This window comes from Canis lupus, chromosome 38 (genome assembly GCF_048164855.1).
Source record: "Canis lupus baileyi chromosome 38, mCanLup2.hap1, whole genome shotgun sequence".
NCBI classification, from domain to species: domain Eukaryota; kingdom Metazoa; phylum Chordata; class Mammalia; order Carnivora; family Canidae; genus Canis; species Canis lupus.
This window is the reverse complement of record NC_132875.1, coordinates 4,282,448-4,299,622: the sequence shown is the minus strand read 5'-3', so window position 1 is coordinate 4,299,622 and position 17,175 is coordinate 4,282,448. Positions and strand designations below refer to the sequence as shown.

Genomic DNA, 17,175 nt, shown 5'->3' with positions numbered 1-17,175 from the left:
AGGATGAAACACAAATAAGGTAGCTTTTGGATGGGAATAATCCTGGAGTGATTGGAGACAGGCAAAGGTCAGGCAAAGGCCAGGCAAGACTGACCAAGGGAGGTGGGGGCAGGGTCCAAGGAATTACCTGATGTTGTTATCAAAGTAAAGAATAATCAGAAGGACAATTATAGAATTAGGGGAACTTGGGGGCAATATCTAGTAGATAGAATGGTGTAGCATATTTTGTCTCTTATATCACTAAGTTCAGGGCTTATTTCCTCCCCCCAGATCTTCCCTGGTGGCCCTTGAAAGCTCACACATCTTGGGCCTGCCTCCATTGCTCACTTACATTGTATTGATAGGATGTTCTGGGGTCTTGAGAGCAGGCAGTGCCTTTCTTTGAATTCCTAGCACCCAGCTAACTGCCTGGCAGCCTGGCACAAGTAGATACTCAGTCCACATCTCAGCTTTTCCAAATCTCCCCTCCTCCACTGTGGCACAGTTAGGCTAACTGATCCCTGGGGCTCTTGCAGTCCTAACAGGCTAGGATTGTGACGGATCTGGGGTAGCCCAGGGCTGCTCTGTGGCTGGCTCACACTTATCCATTAAAACATGAATGGCCTGTGCTGGGTTTGAGGGCTCTGCCCTGCCCCAGCAGAATAGTGTCCTCACTGGAGCAGTGGGAAGCCTAGAGCAGCAGAGACAGGATCCCAGCCTCCAGCTCCTACAGTTGCTGCTGCTCCCCAGCCAGCGATTTCCTCTAAGGCCTGGATTGGTCCAGGAGCGACAGAGGGCTGGCAGAGAGCCTCTATATATTCCTCAGAGGGAGAGGCAGACTCAGACAGTTGTGAAGTTTTCAAAGTCTCGCTCTGCCGTTCAGAATTTGTGCTCAAAACTGAGGAGCTAAGCCACTTGCCAAAATGTGCAAAGGACTTGCAGCTTTGCCCCATTCATGCCTGGAAAGGTGAGAACCAAATTATTTGGGTTTAAGAGATGGAGATACGCAAAATCTCTGCTCAGGGGGGAGGATATCCAGGGGCAACAGAAAGCCATTGTTGTTTGTGCTGCAACAGGTGTAGGATTGTAGACTGGGGCTTGCCTCCTCTCTGCCAACGGTACAGAGGCTTGTGTGGCCTGAGCTGTAGGACACAGATCCACCATGGGGTAGTTTATGCACCATTTCATATCCAGAGCTTCATTTCCTCCAAGGAGATGCCTATTGCGTAGGTGCTTGCTCAGAGTCAAAAGTGCATGGTTAGGAGAATGGATTCCAACATCACACTGCCTGCCTTTGAACCGTGACTCCTACTGACTCTTTTGTGGGCTTGGGCAATTTACTCTTTCTGTATTTTGATTTCCTTCTCTGTGAAACGGAGATGCCAAGAGCATCTACCTCACGGACTGGTTATTAGGACTGAATGAGCTACTGTATTTTAAACACTCAGCACACTGTCTGGCACATATTAAAACTGTCTAAATGTTAACCTTTGTTAATTGATGTGTGTGGACTGAGAGAGGGGAGCAGGTTTGTGAGGAGGAGGGGATTTCTCATTGTTCTTTGTATCTTGATCCCATTAGATGGAAGTATCTGGATTGCTTGAGGGAAGAAAGACATTGGGACACAGAAGTTATTTATTAGCTAGGATTCTTTTTTTAGGTAAATAGGAAAACACCATTGAGATTCTCTGGTAATCCTTAAACTGGCCTGAATTCTGGAGGGAATCCTAAGCATCTAGGCTGACAACCCAACAACCCTACTTGACACGGGAAGCAGTAAAGATGTTTATCCTCCTCTTATTTCTTAAGAATAGATTTGATTACATTTGGGTCGAGTTTTCAGTATTTAAAAGTAATGAAGATGAATTTCTTGCAACCCAACTCTATCCATAAAGGCACCAGCAGTGTTTGCCTAAGACGATTTTGTTCAATGGGTTATTTATGATTTATCTCATCTCTTACAAGCTCAGGTCTGACTCCTATTACTACTTTATATCTGACATGTGAACATGAATATTAATATTGAATCACTTTTTGTGTCGTTGAGTGCACAGTAAAATCTTATGCTCCATGATATAACTAATGTTCATGTGGGATATTTTAGGGTGGCCAAGGAGCAAGCATTTTTTCCTAGATTGCCTAAACCTTTTAATTTACTGGCATGTGGTAGACTCTTGCAATTTCTGTTTCCTATTCATTTTTTTCACATTCTATTTCCATTGCAAATAGAATCCTATTTCCAATGACAATCCTGCCTGACAGGGGTGTTTTGGAGAAATGGAATTGTGGAACTGTCGAACTGTTAGCACACATGCATGGAAAAATCTGAGAGTATCCTGAAGCATAGGATGAATTTGGATGAATGAATGCATCCAAAACCACCATCCCTGCTCTTCTGTTTGTTTCATTTCCCTCGTCCTCAGAAGCTCCCCCTTTCCACTTCTCTCCATGCTGCAAGAGGAACGTGGATGGGCCTCAATGCTTAGATAAGATGTTTGAAGACTCCTATAAAATAAATCAGGACAACATAGATGCTTACAAAATGAATCTGGTTATAATGGAAAGCCCTACTGAAGAGTTACATTGCACCTCTGGTTGCATAGGAATAAAATTCAGTTTACAGAAACCAGATTAACATGTGATTGATCACAAGGGAAAGAGGACTTGCAAAAGAGTGAAAAGCTCACAAAACTCAGTTTTGTCATTATCTAAATTTGCACCCATGAGCAAGTTCTTTCACTCCCCCAGGATTCTATATTCTCATTTAACCAGTGAGAGTTGGAGTTACTGTCCTCTAACATCTTTTTCCATGCTGACATAGTTTAAATATTTTTAAACCACAATTTATGTCTGTGGCCAACCAGAGATGCAATTAAAGGGAAATTTATCCTAATTAATTTCTCTCTAAAAGTTTGGGAGCAGAAAAGAGTCAATTAATGAAAAATCATCCAGAACCTAACGCTGTGCTGAAATCATGGCAGCGGCAGAAGCACCTACTCAGAGATTCTAATTCTGATTTACAAGAAAGTAAGATTTACTCCATGTTCCAGGAGATTTAATCCTAGAAAATATTCCTTGTTTAATGTGTAGGGAAGCGTTATGCCAGAGTCATCTATGATATATTCGTAGAAACTATTTTTCTTTCTTTAGATCTTTAAGACTATTGCTTATTAAAACCCAAAGTTGACCTCACATATTTTTATATATTTAGAGAGACCAGTAATCCAAATATATGGGCAACAAATGGCCACCACCCCAAACTTCTGCCTTGTGGCATATTGAAACCAGTGCCGTGTGGGTAGCAATATGACAGTTGGTGGAAAAATGAAAAAGTTGAGTCAATTTAAAAAAAAAAAAAAAAGTTGAGTCAGTTCAAGTTCTTATTTTTTCACCCATGATTTTCAACTTGGGTTTTAGGCTTCTTTTGAAAATCCATTTTATTTCTAGAGTCTCTTGAATTTCTCTGAAAGAGTTTAAGTTTTAAAGTAAACACTGCTCTTTGGAAAATGACAAAAATACTGTAAAATTAAAGTGTTTTTGTGATGATTTCCAAAAAAGTTGTTAGCAAATATAAGGAAGCCAGCGTGATTATTAAGATTGTTCTCTTTCAGTACTGACCAGTCCTGTCGCCAATTTCAGTCTCTACTAACCTGAAAAGGAGAGTAGGGAAGTAATGAAAACTTAGCTTCTGACAGAGAGTTTTCCCTGGGATATTTATAAAGTGTCACAAACCTTATACCTCTGTCAGCATCTGCCGTAGCTCTGACTTTTCTGTTTATGATTATAAAGGCTGCTGGTGGTGAAATGTTTTCAATCCACAGTTCACATGGGAGCTTCTGGTCATCTCAAGTTTGTGACAATGTTGGAATTTCAGGACCTGTAGAAAGTTAATGAGGAAAGTGACTTTCTGGTTCTTTAAGTTTATTTTTATTTTTACTGAATAGATTCCATTTTTTTCTCCTCTCCTGATTTATAGATGGGTCTAAGTGTGGGAAATTTAGAGTAGAAAGTCGCCTAATAAGCAAGGCCACTAGTCAACTAATTCTTTAAGGGCAGTAAGCCACATGGAAGCACCTTGCTGAGTAGGCTAAGTCTCCTGGGTCTGAGGATTAAATAAATACTGCTTTTTCAAGGATATGAACATATCCTTGGGCAAACTATGGAGGGTAATTTGCCAATGAACTTGAACAAGTCATAGCTCAGTCAGAGTAGATAAAACACCATCAAAGAAGCCTACAGAGATAGTGAGAGTGCCTCTAGTTGACTTTAGGATCATGCTTTCTGGGAATAAGTATGAATCTGAAGCTTGCTGTAGCTCGTAGAAAGTCTTGAGATATAATCACCAGTATTTCAGTGAAACGTTATAATGTTAAGAAAGTAAAGGAACTGTTTAATAAAGATGAGATGTGGTGAGTCACTTTTGTTTTGGTTTTTATTGCTGACACAATATTGATTATTTCTCTGGATTGCTTTTCAAACTCCATACTTGCCTTAGGCATGAGGATGAACGACACAGACCCTGCTCTCAAGGAAACTGCAGTCCAGTCAGGGAGACAAATAATAAGAAATGAGTCTATGGTGTTGAGATCCTCTATGAAGGAATAAATGATGGAGTGCAAAGAAGTACAAGACTGGGAGGAGGTGGTGGGGAGCTCAGAGAGCTTTTGGGTCAGGGAAACTTGGCAAGAAGTTATAAGAAATGATACTTAACCCAGGCTCATGAATGAAGCCTTGGGAAGGAAGAGTTGGTCAGGTCTAGCTGAGAAGAGTCGAGAGAAAGAAGGCATCCCAAGGCCAAATCTCTGGTCTGCCTGAGCAGAGTCAAGGAAGGGAGAGGGCCCAAGGAGCTTGGCTGCTGTTAGGACATCTTTGGACTTTGTACTATCCCTGTATTATCTCTCTGAAGCAAGCAAGAAGGGAATTTGAATTTCTAATCAGTTAACCTCCCATGCCGCACATCCTGTGTACTGTTGCCTTGGAATTTGTTGAATTCCCTTCCACTCCTGTCTGTGAAGATCGAAGAGATTTGTTCAGGGGAAAGATATTCACCCCTTCCCCTTCGCCTAAGGAGTTTATTTACTAAATAATCAGACAAGCAGGCACATGGTAGGCACTCAATAAATATTTTGTGAAGAAAATGCACAAATACATTTATAAGTGGAGACAGGGCTGCTCCCAGTTTGGCCTGGTGCTTCATCTGCTTGCAAAGAAAGGGATGAGAAGAACAGTAGAGTAGCAGTGGTGTTAGAGACCATGATACGGAGAGTGCTCCAAAATAAAGAGGAGCTGGGGGGCAGGGGAGGGTTAGGAGAGGGAGGCAGGTGGAGAGGAGCCTGCAGCATTCCTGCAACTTCCTTAGGAAAAGAGGCAGGTCTTTCTGTCTCTGGTGAGGGTAGGCCTGGGGCTGCCTGGGGAAGCTTCTGAGCCTATCACCCTGGCTCTGTCTCCTGCAGCTGCTGTCCGAGCTTTCCCGTTGGATCACATCCCCGATTCTAAAGGGGCGCCTCTTCCTAGTCTTTCATTCAGTCTGGGCTAAGTTGAAACACCAAATCTCAATTCAAAACACGTTTGGGTCCCAGAACCTGAAGTTTGGGATGATCCTTGAAAGGTTATCTAATTTTTCCTTCTTGAGCAAAGACTCTCCACTGTTATGGGACAGCTGCTATCTAGGGACGGGGTTAATGCTTCATGGTCATGGCTTTTGTCTGTCCTCCTGGCCAGAAAGCAAAGGAACTGAACTTTAATTAGTTCAGTCAGGATCAATCCTTAGTAACAGGAACCAGGCTCTGGCTGGAGACCAGAAGATAGCAGGTTCCTATCTCTTTCTTCCTCTAAAGTCCCAATCAGTTCTCAGATAACACTGAGCCTGCACTGTATTTCCAAAGCTGAGTCATCCAGAGGATAAGGCAGTGAAAGCCTGTTTTTGATGGCCTGAGGAGGTAACTCCTAAGATTACACATTTTAGGAATATTGGAGAAAGCCCAGAGTAAAGAAGGAGGCAAGTTCACAGTCTACCCTCTGCCTTAACATCAGCAAGGAGGTGGAGTGGAAAGAACACGGTGCTCGTAACTCTACCTCTATTACTTCTTAGCTGTGCCAACTGGAGAAAGTCACTAAACCTCTCTGAGCTTCATTTCCTCATCTGTAAATGAGGATATTTTTCTTATTGGGGAGAAATGCTATAACCCCTATCAAAGAATTAATTTCCTTCCATCCTTCTTTCCCTCTTTGCGGGTAGTCAGGAAATCATTTAAACCTCAATTATGTGCCAAGGCCTTTGATAGAGCTTATTTATTTCCAACCTTCCTCATCATAATTTCATCTTTTTAAATAATAAAGATGAGTGTGTCGGATAGTACAGAATTTTTACCATTTCATCCATAATTCTTTCAGCGGATATCTCCTTTAAAAATATACCAACTTTTTACAAAACATTAAAAGCCATGATCATACTTAAAATTGAACAATTCTTTAATATTAGAAAATATTCTGTAAGCATCCAAATATCCTCAATGACTTTCTTGCAGCTGGATTGTTTGAACCAGGATCAAACAAAGGTCACACTTTTTTTATTGTTATTACTGATTTTTATTATTATTAGATAGATAAGCACCAGCCATTGATCTAGCATTGATTGTGTAGAAGTACTTCTTACAAATGCACTTAAGGACGCCTTGAGACTGAGAGGCCAGTGCTTTTATCTAGTGGGGAGACATTAGCAATCTTATTAGAAGCAATTCGACAGAGCAGGTGTGGTGAGGCAGGGAGCACTGTTCATAAACAACACTGACCTGAGAGGTTTGTCTCCAGTGCCCTTTCTCCCCCTCTTCCTGTCCCTTCACTGAGTGCAAAAAGCCTCTCACAGAGCCTGCCTGGCTTCTCTACATCAAATCACATTATCTTAGTCTCCAACTGCTTACAACACACCTTGCCAGGAGCTGGAAGTCTCTTGGGGTGCAGATCCTTTTTCTGTTCTTACTTCTCTTGGTGTGGGAACTAGTCCCCTTCCCTAACTTAACTGCTGAACTAGCTCACATGCAGCCAGTCACCCTTCCAGCCAGGACTGAAGGATATCCCCAAATCTCCCCCAACGAGCAGATAACACATAAACGGGCACTGAGGGGGGCACTTGATGGGATGAGCACTGGGTGTTATTCTGTATGTTGGTAAATTGAACACCAATGAAAAATAAATTTATTATTAATAAATAAATAAATAAATAAACCCCAGGATTGCTTGAGGGACCTTTAAATCTCTCTATAGTCAATAGGCTTCCTGTCTTTTATTTCTTTTTCTTGCAATTATTTGTAGAACACAGAATTTTTATTCATTTATTTATTTACCCCCCCCCCCACACCCCCCCCCCCCCCGCCCACAGCATGCGTGCATGCATGAGGGGGGTGGGGAGGATAGGAGCAGGGAAGGGCAGAGGGAGAGAGAGAATCTTAGGAAGTCGACACAGGGCTTACCACCCTGCGATCATGACTTGAGCTGAAATCAAGAGTCAGATGCTTAACCTACTGAGCCACCCTGGTGCCCCCGTAGATCACAGAATATTTAGATGCAAGTGTAAAAGGTTATATAACACATGGAAAAGGTAGTGGGTGGGGAATACAGGTGTCCTGAGCTGTAACCTTGGCCTCTGCTAAGCAGCAGCAGGATGAGCCCTGAGTCAGTGCCTCTCCCAGTCTCATCACCATACTTGTAATGGTGATGAGTCAACTCTGTGATCCTCTACCCTCCTTCCAGCTTCACTGCTTTATTGTCCTTAATTTGGACATTATATATTTTGAAGAAAGATTGTACTTTTATTCTAATTTTACATCTCATCCCAATCCCACAGGAAGGCCAGGGAGCTAACTTCTGGATGTAGCTTGAAAGCAGCAATCACTTAAAAATGTGCAATTTTCTTCCAGCCACTTTGGATCTCAAAGGACTAAATTAAGAACCCCATATTTCTTGAAAATACTTGTGACACTTTCAGAATAAACTTTGAGTTTGTGAAAAATATATATTTATGTGCAGTGGAATGTGACTCTTTTATTTTGGTGAATTCCAGGAAGGGAAAAGATGGTTTCAGTTTCTTGTAAAATTCGAGGATAATTTAGGTTCAGAGATCATGGATTCTAACAGTCTATGATTTGTGTACTTTGTTGACAGTTAATCTCAAGAGTGTAAGCTCCTGGAGGGCAGGGAAGGAAATGCGATATAAGGACACAGACATGCCTGGCCTTGGGGGTGTGGTTCCATTGACTGCTCTCATACCAGGTCATGTTTTTCTCCAGTCAATGGAAAGAGTGGGAGTGGCCCACCCATGCCCTTCCTAGTGCTGCCCAGAATGAGACTCACACTTTGCATTAACAGCAAAAGAGTTTCCATCTCTGAGGCTGGAATGAGAAAGTTGAATCAGGATTTCTAGGCCTTTTTTATATTTAAACAGTCTTCATCTACCAGCTGCACAGATCCTGGAGTCCCAGCAATTCTTGAAATGATGTGGGGACTGCTTTGGACTACATGAATCCATGCCAGGCGTGTAGTGCACAGTGACTGCAATTTCCACCCATAGAGCTTGCCTTTACCCCCGGCATTAGAAATTGGATCTTGGGGCACCCCCCCCCCTTCCACCCCGGTGGCCCAGAGGTTTAGCGCCGCCTTCAGCCCAGGGCATGATCCTGGAGACCCGGGATGGAGTCCCACGTTGGGCTCCTTGCATGGAGCCTGCTTCTCCCTCTGTCTGTGTCTCTGCCTCTCTCTCTGTGTCTCTCATGAACAAATAAATAAAATATTAAAAAAAAAAAAAGAAATTGGATCTTTCCTGGAAAATCTGAAGATGTAGCCAATCTAATCATAGGATGCATGTGTCATTAACACAGGTAATACACACATGACTGGTTTTATTCTCTCTGACCAGCACATTCCTGGAAAGTTCATACAGGGCATTTCTTTGCAGAGCATTCCATTTAGTTGCCATGTCAAGATAAAATAACTTGGCTTGACATTGTTTCTCCTTTAAAAAGGAAATTTGGTAGGGTTGAAAGGACTCAACCAGACAGTCTTTGAATGCTTTGGGCAGTAGGTAGCTGATGATCACAAGGGCTCCATGAGTAGTAAACAAGGCTAAGGTCACTCGTCTCTGTTCTACATGTTCTTCTTTCTGCTATCTGACTGCTTCCCCAGACACTTGTCCAGCAATACCTAGCTCTTCTGGACAGACTCTCACTCAGATCCTCACAACTCTACATTCCAGAAAGATGTTAAAACTATCCTAATAACGTCAGAGAAGGGCATACAGTGTGAGGTAAGACACTTGAAGAACGTGAAGTGGTCTACTCTGTAAGGTAGTGAAGCATGTGGAGCTGTTTTGGGTCAAGCTACTACTTTTTGACTTTTTCTTGTAGAACATCTCTTTCTGGATGAGGCACTTGTCTGTGGGGATTCAGGAAGCTTTGAAGGGGTCAAGACGTTCCGTTGACAGAGTCATTTGTTGTGTTTGGCAGCGTATTTTAAGTGATAGCTTACAAGAGATACCTGAGTTCAAGACCGTGGACCAAATGACGTGTGCTCTTTGGGACAAGGTCAACAGAGCAGGTCACACTAAAGACTCTCTCAGAGAAGCCCACTGTCTGAGGTCTGGTGCTGGTGCCTTCTGAATGACAAGCTTCCAGAATCTTAGACTCTGTTTCTGAATCCCCCAAATCTAAAAACACCTATGTCACTTGAACATGGACACCCCTGATATTTTTATAACTTGGTGGGACAAAAGATCAATTGCTGAAATCAGATACCCGTGAAGGCAAACTGAAAGCAAAGCTGTTCACAGAGATGAATGTAGATCGACGGGGATTTTTTTTCCTTCTTGGACAAATATGTCTCCCGTGCTCATGGGGTAGCATTTACACTTTCTCTGTGAGTTGGTAACATTAGGGGAAACCCCCTCTGTAAGTTGGGATTTTTTTTTTTTTTTCAAAATTCTCAGCTGAGGTATCAAAAGCCTTTAGTTTAGGTTTTATTTATTTATTTATTTTTAACTGCCCTCTAACTTTTATCTTCCAGATTTAGTAAGAATAGCTTAAACTTTGTCTCCCTTCCTGATCCACACAGAGCCCCAAGGTCGGTAATTAAGCCAAGATGAGTGGCAGAGTCTGGACTGCAGCGAGGGGAGGAATATGGGACTTTCATTGGCCACTCATGGAACATTTTATTAAAGGGACCCTGGCTTCCAAACAAGAAAAAGGCAAGAATAGCTAAGACAACTGTTGATCATGATAGTCTAGAAATGAGTTCCTTGCACAACCTTGGTCGCCCAGATGCAAGCAGTAAAGTCAAATGCCTGGAATTGATGGATTCTGCTTCTTGAGAGGGGGTATGATTTTTTTTTCTCTCCTCTCTCATACCACCAACTCAGAATCATAGTCTGTGAATAGTATTAGGGTCACAGACAAATGCCTTCTTTCATAGATAAGAAAATAGGCCCAGACCTAGTTTGGTGACTTGTCCAAGATCTCCTACCTGGTGAAAGTTGAAGCTAAATCAAGGTCGTCTGCAGACTGAGCTTTCACCTTTATTTTATTTTGTCTGATGGACTTTAATTTATGAATTTTGTGTCTTCACTTGTAAAATACTTATTCTTCCATAGACACTATCTTTCAGAAGGTTTGGGCTACCAAATAAACTGTAGTCTCTAAGAAAAAAAAATTTCCTCCATTTCTGTTTACCAGATGCATAGAGCTTCCAGTTAGAATAACTGAACAGCATGAGACAGGCTTATTACAGTAAGTAAGAGCCCAGGGACTGAAATGAGATTGAGTTTGACTCCTACCACTGTCATTTATCAGAAGATTTGGGGCAGGGGGATCCCTGGGTGGCTCAGTGGTTTAGCGCCTGCCTTTGGTCCAGGGTGTGATCCTGGAGTCCTGGGATTGAGTCCCGCATCGGGCTCCCTGCATGGAGCCTGCTTCTCCCTCTGCCTGTGTGTCTGCCTCTCTCTCTCTCTCTCTCTGTCTCTCATGAATAAATAAATAAAATCTAAAAAAAAAAAACTTAAAAAAAAAGATGATTTGGGGCAAATCCACACACTTCTTGGTAACTCAGTTTTCTCACCTGCAAGATGGGGGTAATATTTATACTTCCCTCATAGGATCGTTACATGCACTAAATAAGGTTATGCACTAGGTGTGTTGAGTAAACCATTTCATTACCTGGACATGTGCGATTTTTCTTAGTGTTTGATTTTTCTTAGTCATTTTCAATTGGGGAAACTCTGCAGCCATGTCTCAGAATGGGGCCAGAACAGGGAACTTCATAGCATCCAAAATTAAATGAGACAAGAACCCCTCCCAACTCCCCTTCTTCATGGCCTGTTTCAATGCCTTGTAGATTGTTCCTCTGCCATCTTGAGTGAACATTTCGCCAGAGCAGGCCATATCTCAAGGATTTAACTAGATCCTTTATACCATTTAGAAGACTTTGTTCTTCCCGTCTGCGTTCTGTGGCGTATCCCTAGCACCTCTCAGGGCCTGCTTCCTTGGGCCCTTTCTCCTTTGTGCTTTATATCTGATGGTCTCCTATCAGCTATGACTTGCATTTGCAAGACATGAAATTACACATGCATTTGTCTAAGATCCTTTGTGCCTTCAGTCTAGGGGAGGGCCCTCAGCTCAGAGACTCCTGCTTTGCATCTTTCTGGTGGCAACTGGGTGACCATCTGCATGGTTCCTGGACATTGTTTCTATCCCGAGCCCAGTTCTCTAACTTAGCAACTCCCATCCTATCCCAGTAACCACACAGGGTAGGGCATCCCCATTCTTCAGGTCCAGATGTGGGAGTGCCACGATGCAGACTGCGTTGCCCCTGGGGATGAATGTGAGGGAATGCTTATGAGACAAGTGTCCAGGTTTATGACCCAGCAACACACTCCCGAACTTTGAAAACTTCTTTGGAATTTTTAGAAAATGTCTTAGGTAGGTGGGGATTTCTACATCAAACTTTGGGAAGGATCCAGGGGAAGACAGAAGAAACACACAGAAAGCAAGCACCTGTGTGGGGATGCACACCGATTCCCCGTCCTCCCCAGTCAGGACGGGGTCCAAGCCAGATCATACATTCCCAAACTTCAACCCTTCAGGGAGACTTTCTCTGTTTCTCCCTTGGGGAGAAGCTAGCCCTCTATCTTCTTCACCCTCAGAGAACTTTTTCATCTTTCTTCTAGCTCATACCTCTTCTTCCCCTACTTCCCTCAGATTCAGCTTTGGTTGGATATTTGAAAGCAACTGGTTTAATTCTTACTCTAACCCTGTAAGGTAGATATCATCAGCATCATTGTTTTACCAATGAAAAAGCACAGATAATTATTTAAAGATTTCATTTATTTATTTTAGAGAGAGCTAGGGAGAGAGAGAGCACAAGCGAGGGGCGGGGCAGACGGAGAGAGAAAGAGGGAATCCTAAACAGACTCCGTGCTGAGTGTGGAGCCCGACACCAAGGCTCTATCCCAGGACCCTGAGATCATGACTTGAGCTGAAATCAAGAGTGGGATGCTTCTCTGACTGAGCCATCCAGGTGCCCCCACAGCACAGATAATTTAAATGTCAGGCCCAAGGTCAGACAGTACACTTGATGTGCATGAGTTCCAAGGAGCTGGTTTCAAATCTAAGGCTTAGTCCACCATATCACAGCTGCATTTCAATAAAATTATGTAGATGTATCTTCTTTGTAAAATGAAAGCTACTTGAGGTAAGGAACAATCTCTTCTTATTTTGTAAAACTCTCCCCTATGCTCTAGCACGGTGCCTGAAAGATGGGGGTCTTTAAGTCTATTGCATTTGTGTTGGATAAGTGAATGGAAATGAGTGTGTGAACCAATAACTAGATAGTTCTTGAAAATAGAAATCTTGAGAATAATAAGGGGTTGTTACCATATTTTGGTGGAGGGAGAGATGAAGTGGTATGAAATCAAATTCCATGCTTCAGACAAGAAATAGTTCTCTTCTTCTGCACACTTATGTCATTATTTTGCCTGACAAACCCTTTTAATAATTTGGCAAAGATAAATGTTAACCAACTGTTTGTGATTATTTGAGGTAATGAATTTGGATCTGTTACATGAATTCACAGTGAGAAGACACATTAAATTCTGGGAACCATAGTTTTATTAAGTGATGTAGCACATGTTACTGTTGAGTAAGGTCCCAGTGAATTTTATTTTGATGCTCTTCCCTCTCTGCCTTCTTCAACACTCTTTATTACCCACTTTATGTCCTTCTTTTGTAATGTATGAAACAAGTTAAGTAAGGTAGGGGCCATGTAGAACTAGAAACCTCCAGTCTGCGAAGTCCCTCTTCATAATTTAAAGCAGAATAACATGGAGATGTTCAAAGGCTATGGGTCACACCAGTGTTCAGAGAAGCTCTCGTGGGAATGACTCTGACCCCTCCACTTTGGGAACTCAAAATAAACCATAAATTTCTGTCTTCCTCAACTTGAGGACGATGTTCCCACTATTTATTATCTGCCTTCCAAGCTGAACTACCAAAAGTCCAGAAATCTTGCCAACAATATTTTGAATAAAACAGGGAATTGAAGGTCAGAGGGAAATAATCTGTTTCTATCCTGTCTTGTCCCCCCATGGCCTCTTTCATTACCCCCACTAACCTACTCTGAGTGATGAATGTGTCAGAGACAGGCCATGAAAGCATGGGAAATATCTCCATTTCCACAGGAATCCTTGGGTAGGGAGTAGCCAACGCCTGGGAAAAACAATACTCTTTTTTTCCTCCCCATTTTTTTAATAGCGGCACAAAGGGGGTAATATTACAGTGTAGCTCTGAGCCACTCCAGGTAGCAATAGACATCTCCAGATTGGCTTTTTGTGACACCCCATAGGGGTGTTCTCCAGCAATGTATTTTTTTCTATGCCCTCAGAATTAGTTGCATTATTCCAAGGTGGAGGCCTTCTGAAAGGGGCCTATCTTGCATGTTAGTCAACCAGATCCTTGTTGAACGTACTCCATTCCATTCCATTCTGTTTCATTCCATTCCATTCCATTCCATTCCGTTCCGTTCTGTTCCATTCCGTTCCGTTCTGTTCTGTTCCATTCCGTTCCATTCCGCCCCATTCCATTCCATTCCATTCCATTCCATTCATCCAATAAACATTTAGTAGTAAACACCCATGTCCAAGACATTGTGCTAGAGATAGTGGGGCAAATATAATTAAACAATAATAAGAATATATAACCTTTTTTTTTTAAATCAACTCTATCAGCTGACTTTTTTTTTTTTAAATTTTTATTTGTTTATCATAGTCACAGAGAGAGAGAGGCAGAGACATAGGCAGAGGGAGAAGCAGGCTCCATGCACCGGGACCCCGACATGGGACTCGATCCCGGGTCCACAGGATCACTCCCTGGGCCAAAGGCAGGCGCCAAACCGCTGCACCACCCAGGGATCCAGATATATAACCTTAAAGACTATTTACTACGCTCTAAGTGCCATGCTAAACATTTCAATGCATTGATTTATTTAGCCTCATAACATATATATGGCACAGAAACTAGAGGCTCAGAATCTAAGTTACTTACCCAAAGTCACCCAGCTGGTAAGTAAGAGTTGGAATATAAGCCCAAGCAGTGTGGACCTGTGATCTTAGGATTTATGGCAGCTTTAATGTACTTAATTTCAAGATGCTATGGGAGACCAAGGAAGTAAGATATGCTATTAGCCCCCAAGAATGTTGCTATCTCTTTTGGAAATGCATACATCTGGAGCTCCTAGATGTACACTCATGAAGGACTAACATTATTTCTTGAAAATATGCTGTCCACAACTTTGCAGAAAAAAATGTGTTCTACCCCTTGCACTGTAACTTTTTAGAAATCTTAGAATAAGATCTTGTGAGATTCTGTAAAAACTTTTAAATTTCCATAAACCTCAGTTTTTCCACTTTTAAAGTAAGGAGATGGCAAATTAAAAACCCTCTAAGGTCCCTTGAAATCTGGATGGTTTGGCTCCAACATCCATGCCCTTACTCACCATACTATTCCATCTCTTGCCCTTTAATTTTGGTATTTGATTTTATGGGTAAGAGCCCAATACTCCACTTTATTGTCCCTCTAGGAACAGCCTCTTTGCTTTACAAACTCTTCCAGTTATATAACCTGGGACAGGATTTTGCCACAGTTGGGAGGTGGACATTTTCTTTGCCAAGTGCAGGGAAGAGATTGAACACGATTGAACATGTTATATGTCGCTGTAATAATGGAGTTGAGATCTGGAAAGTGTCACATGAGATCATCTGAATAGATCCAGGTGGTTGGTTATACATAACTTACATTATCCAAAACAGCTGGTTGCTTGTCTTTTCTTGATGACTTTTTTTTTAGCAATGGAAACTTTGCCATGTATAGTTCACTATTCCCATGGTTTCATCACCATATGGTTACTGAGTTCTCCTGAACACTTGCTGTTTTAATTTAAGCAATCTTGTATTTGTGTGGGGCATGCTTTTCCACACTTACAAGTGTCTGGTTTTGAATAATTTAAAATGGATGCATCATTATTTATGTTTCTCATTTGAAGCTTCACAATGCCTTGAGGCCACTCCTCAGACCTTTGCTTGGGTCTGGATATCATTTTGGGTGAAGCCAGGAGCTCTGGTGCTAGCAGTCAGGTCTCATGGGCACCTTCTATCTTTCCCCCTCTGTGCTCCTACCACCTCCCTGGAGTCCTGCAAAGGAGTATGTGGAGTGGATGAGGGTGCTGGTTTGAAGAGTTGTGGAACACTGAACCATAGTCCTCTGACCTCTGACCTTGTCTCAGGAATGCTCTCTTGTCCCTCTCTACCTTTCTGCTTCTTCTTTTACCATTCATTAAAAGCAGTCTTCCTCTTTGGGAACAGGTCAGCCTATCTTCCCAATGAGTTTAGGGTCTTGGACAACCAAGACCAGAAATGGAATATTACCTTCTGTTAACATCTGCTTTTGGCTTCTCCACACAACTCCCTCAGAGGTTAGAAAGCACAATGGCCTAGTTATCTCAAGCATTGTCTCAGAACAGCAATTCGGGGAATATAGATTCTTGAAAGTCAGAGGCAAAACTCTATCGAGAGGATTACATGAATTAATGCCTCGATAAACTAATACTGTATGTAAACTGTTGTTTACATAAACCTATTATTATCTTTAAGAATTGCTGTCAATCATAGGCTTTCTACCTATTTGCTGTGAGGAGGAGTGACTGATGTAGGAAAGGCATTAGGGTTCAAAGCCAATGGCCAAGAAATTCTTGAGACGTCTTTAGTGCAGAAAGGTGGTTTTATTGGAGCACAGAGACAGGATCTGTGGGCAGAAAGGGCTGCCCTCGGGTCATGAGGAGTGGCCCTTATATACTTTCAAGTTGGGAGGGGGTTAGGGAGCACAGTAAGTCTCTCAGGAATTTTGGAGCTAGGTTTCCAGGATGTTGGGGTTCTAGCTATTGTTAGGAAAAGGTCATGTATTACTGTTTAGTAAAAACTCAGTTATGGTGCTCTTCAGATATATACCCGTGGGTCATATGTTTGGGGTATGATTGCCAACATGTATTTTGGTGGGTTTAGAGAAGGAAGTTTCCAAAGGAATTTTTATATGTTGAAGTAGGCTTACAGGGTCTTGGGGGTTGGACTTAAGGTTGCCTTTTGCCCTTAACAAAGTATTAATATCAAGGCAGCTGAGTTCTTAGAGAAGTGTCCTCTTGCCTGTTTCAAGGACTTGCCAAGGGGCTGCAGGTAGTAAGGAAATTTAATAATTTTTCTCCTGCCTTCGTTTCCCACATCATGACCTCTTGACCAGATGGAGAGCTTGCACCTAGATGCAGGAACTGTGTGATTGAAATGAAAGTCCAGTGACCTCACGTGGTCCTCTACACTTAGATATACCAGGGATCTGGAGAGACAGAGGGTTTCTTCTCCAGATGACTGAGGAAGAAAATGCATCATCAAATAGGACTGGGCTTTACTCACCTACCCACATCGAGTCTGTTTTTGATCAATTGGGAGTAAAGAGGGTGCCACAAAGATAGACCTTTCCACACCACTTATAGGTGAACCAGGCCCTCACTTTTGTTTTTGGTCACTGCTGAGACCATCCTGGCTTTTCCTACCTAGCTTTCCTCCTGTCTTCCCCAGGGTAGGGTCACGAGGAATTACTTCTGACATTTCCTCAT

At 42.3% G+C, this 17,175-nt stretch overlaps 1 protein-coding gene across 1 annotated transcript in view; it reads left to right on the top strand.

The window, feature by feature from the left end:
• The first annotated feature begins 628 nt into the window (after positions 1–628).
• RGS5 (regulator of G protein signaling 5) overlaps positions 629–17,175 on the top strand; it is a 47,516-nt gene continuing 30,969 nt past the window's right edge. Inside the window, exon 1 of the mRNA XM_072814512.1 lies at positions 629–946. Within this exon, the coding sequence (XP_072670613.1) occupies positions 903–946 (44 nt within the window). The 5' untranslated portion in view covers positions 629–902. The remainder of the gene's footprint in view (positions 947–17,175) is intronic.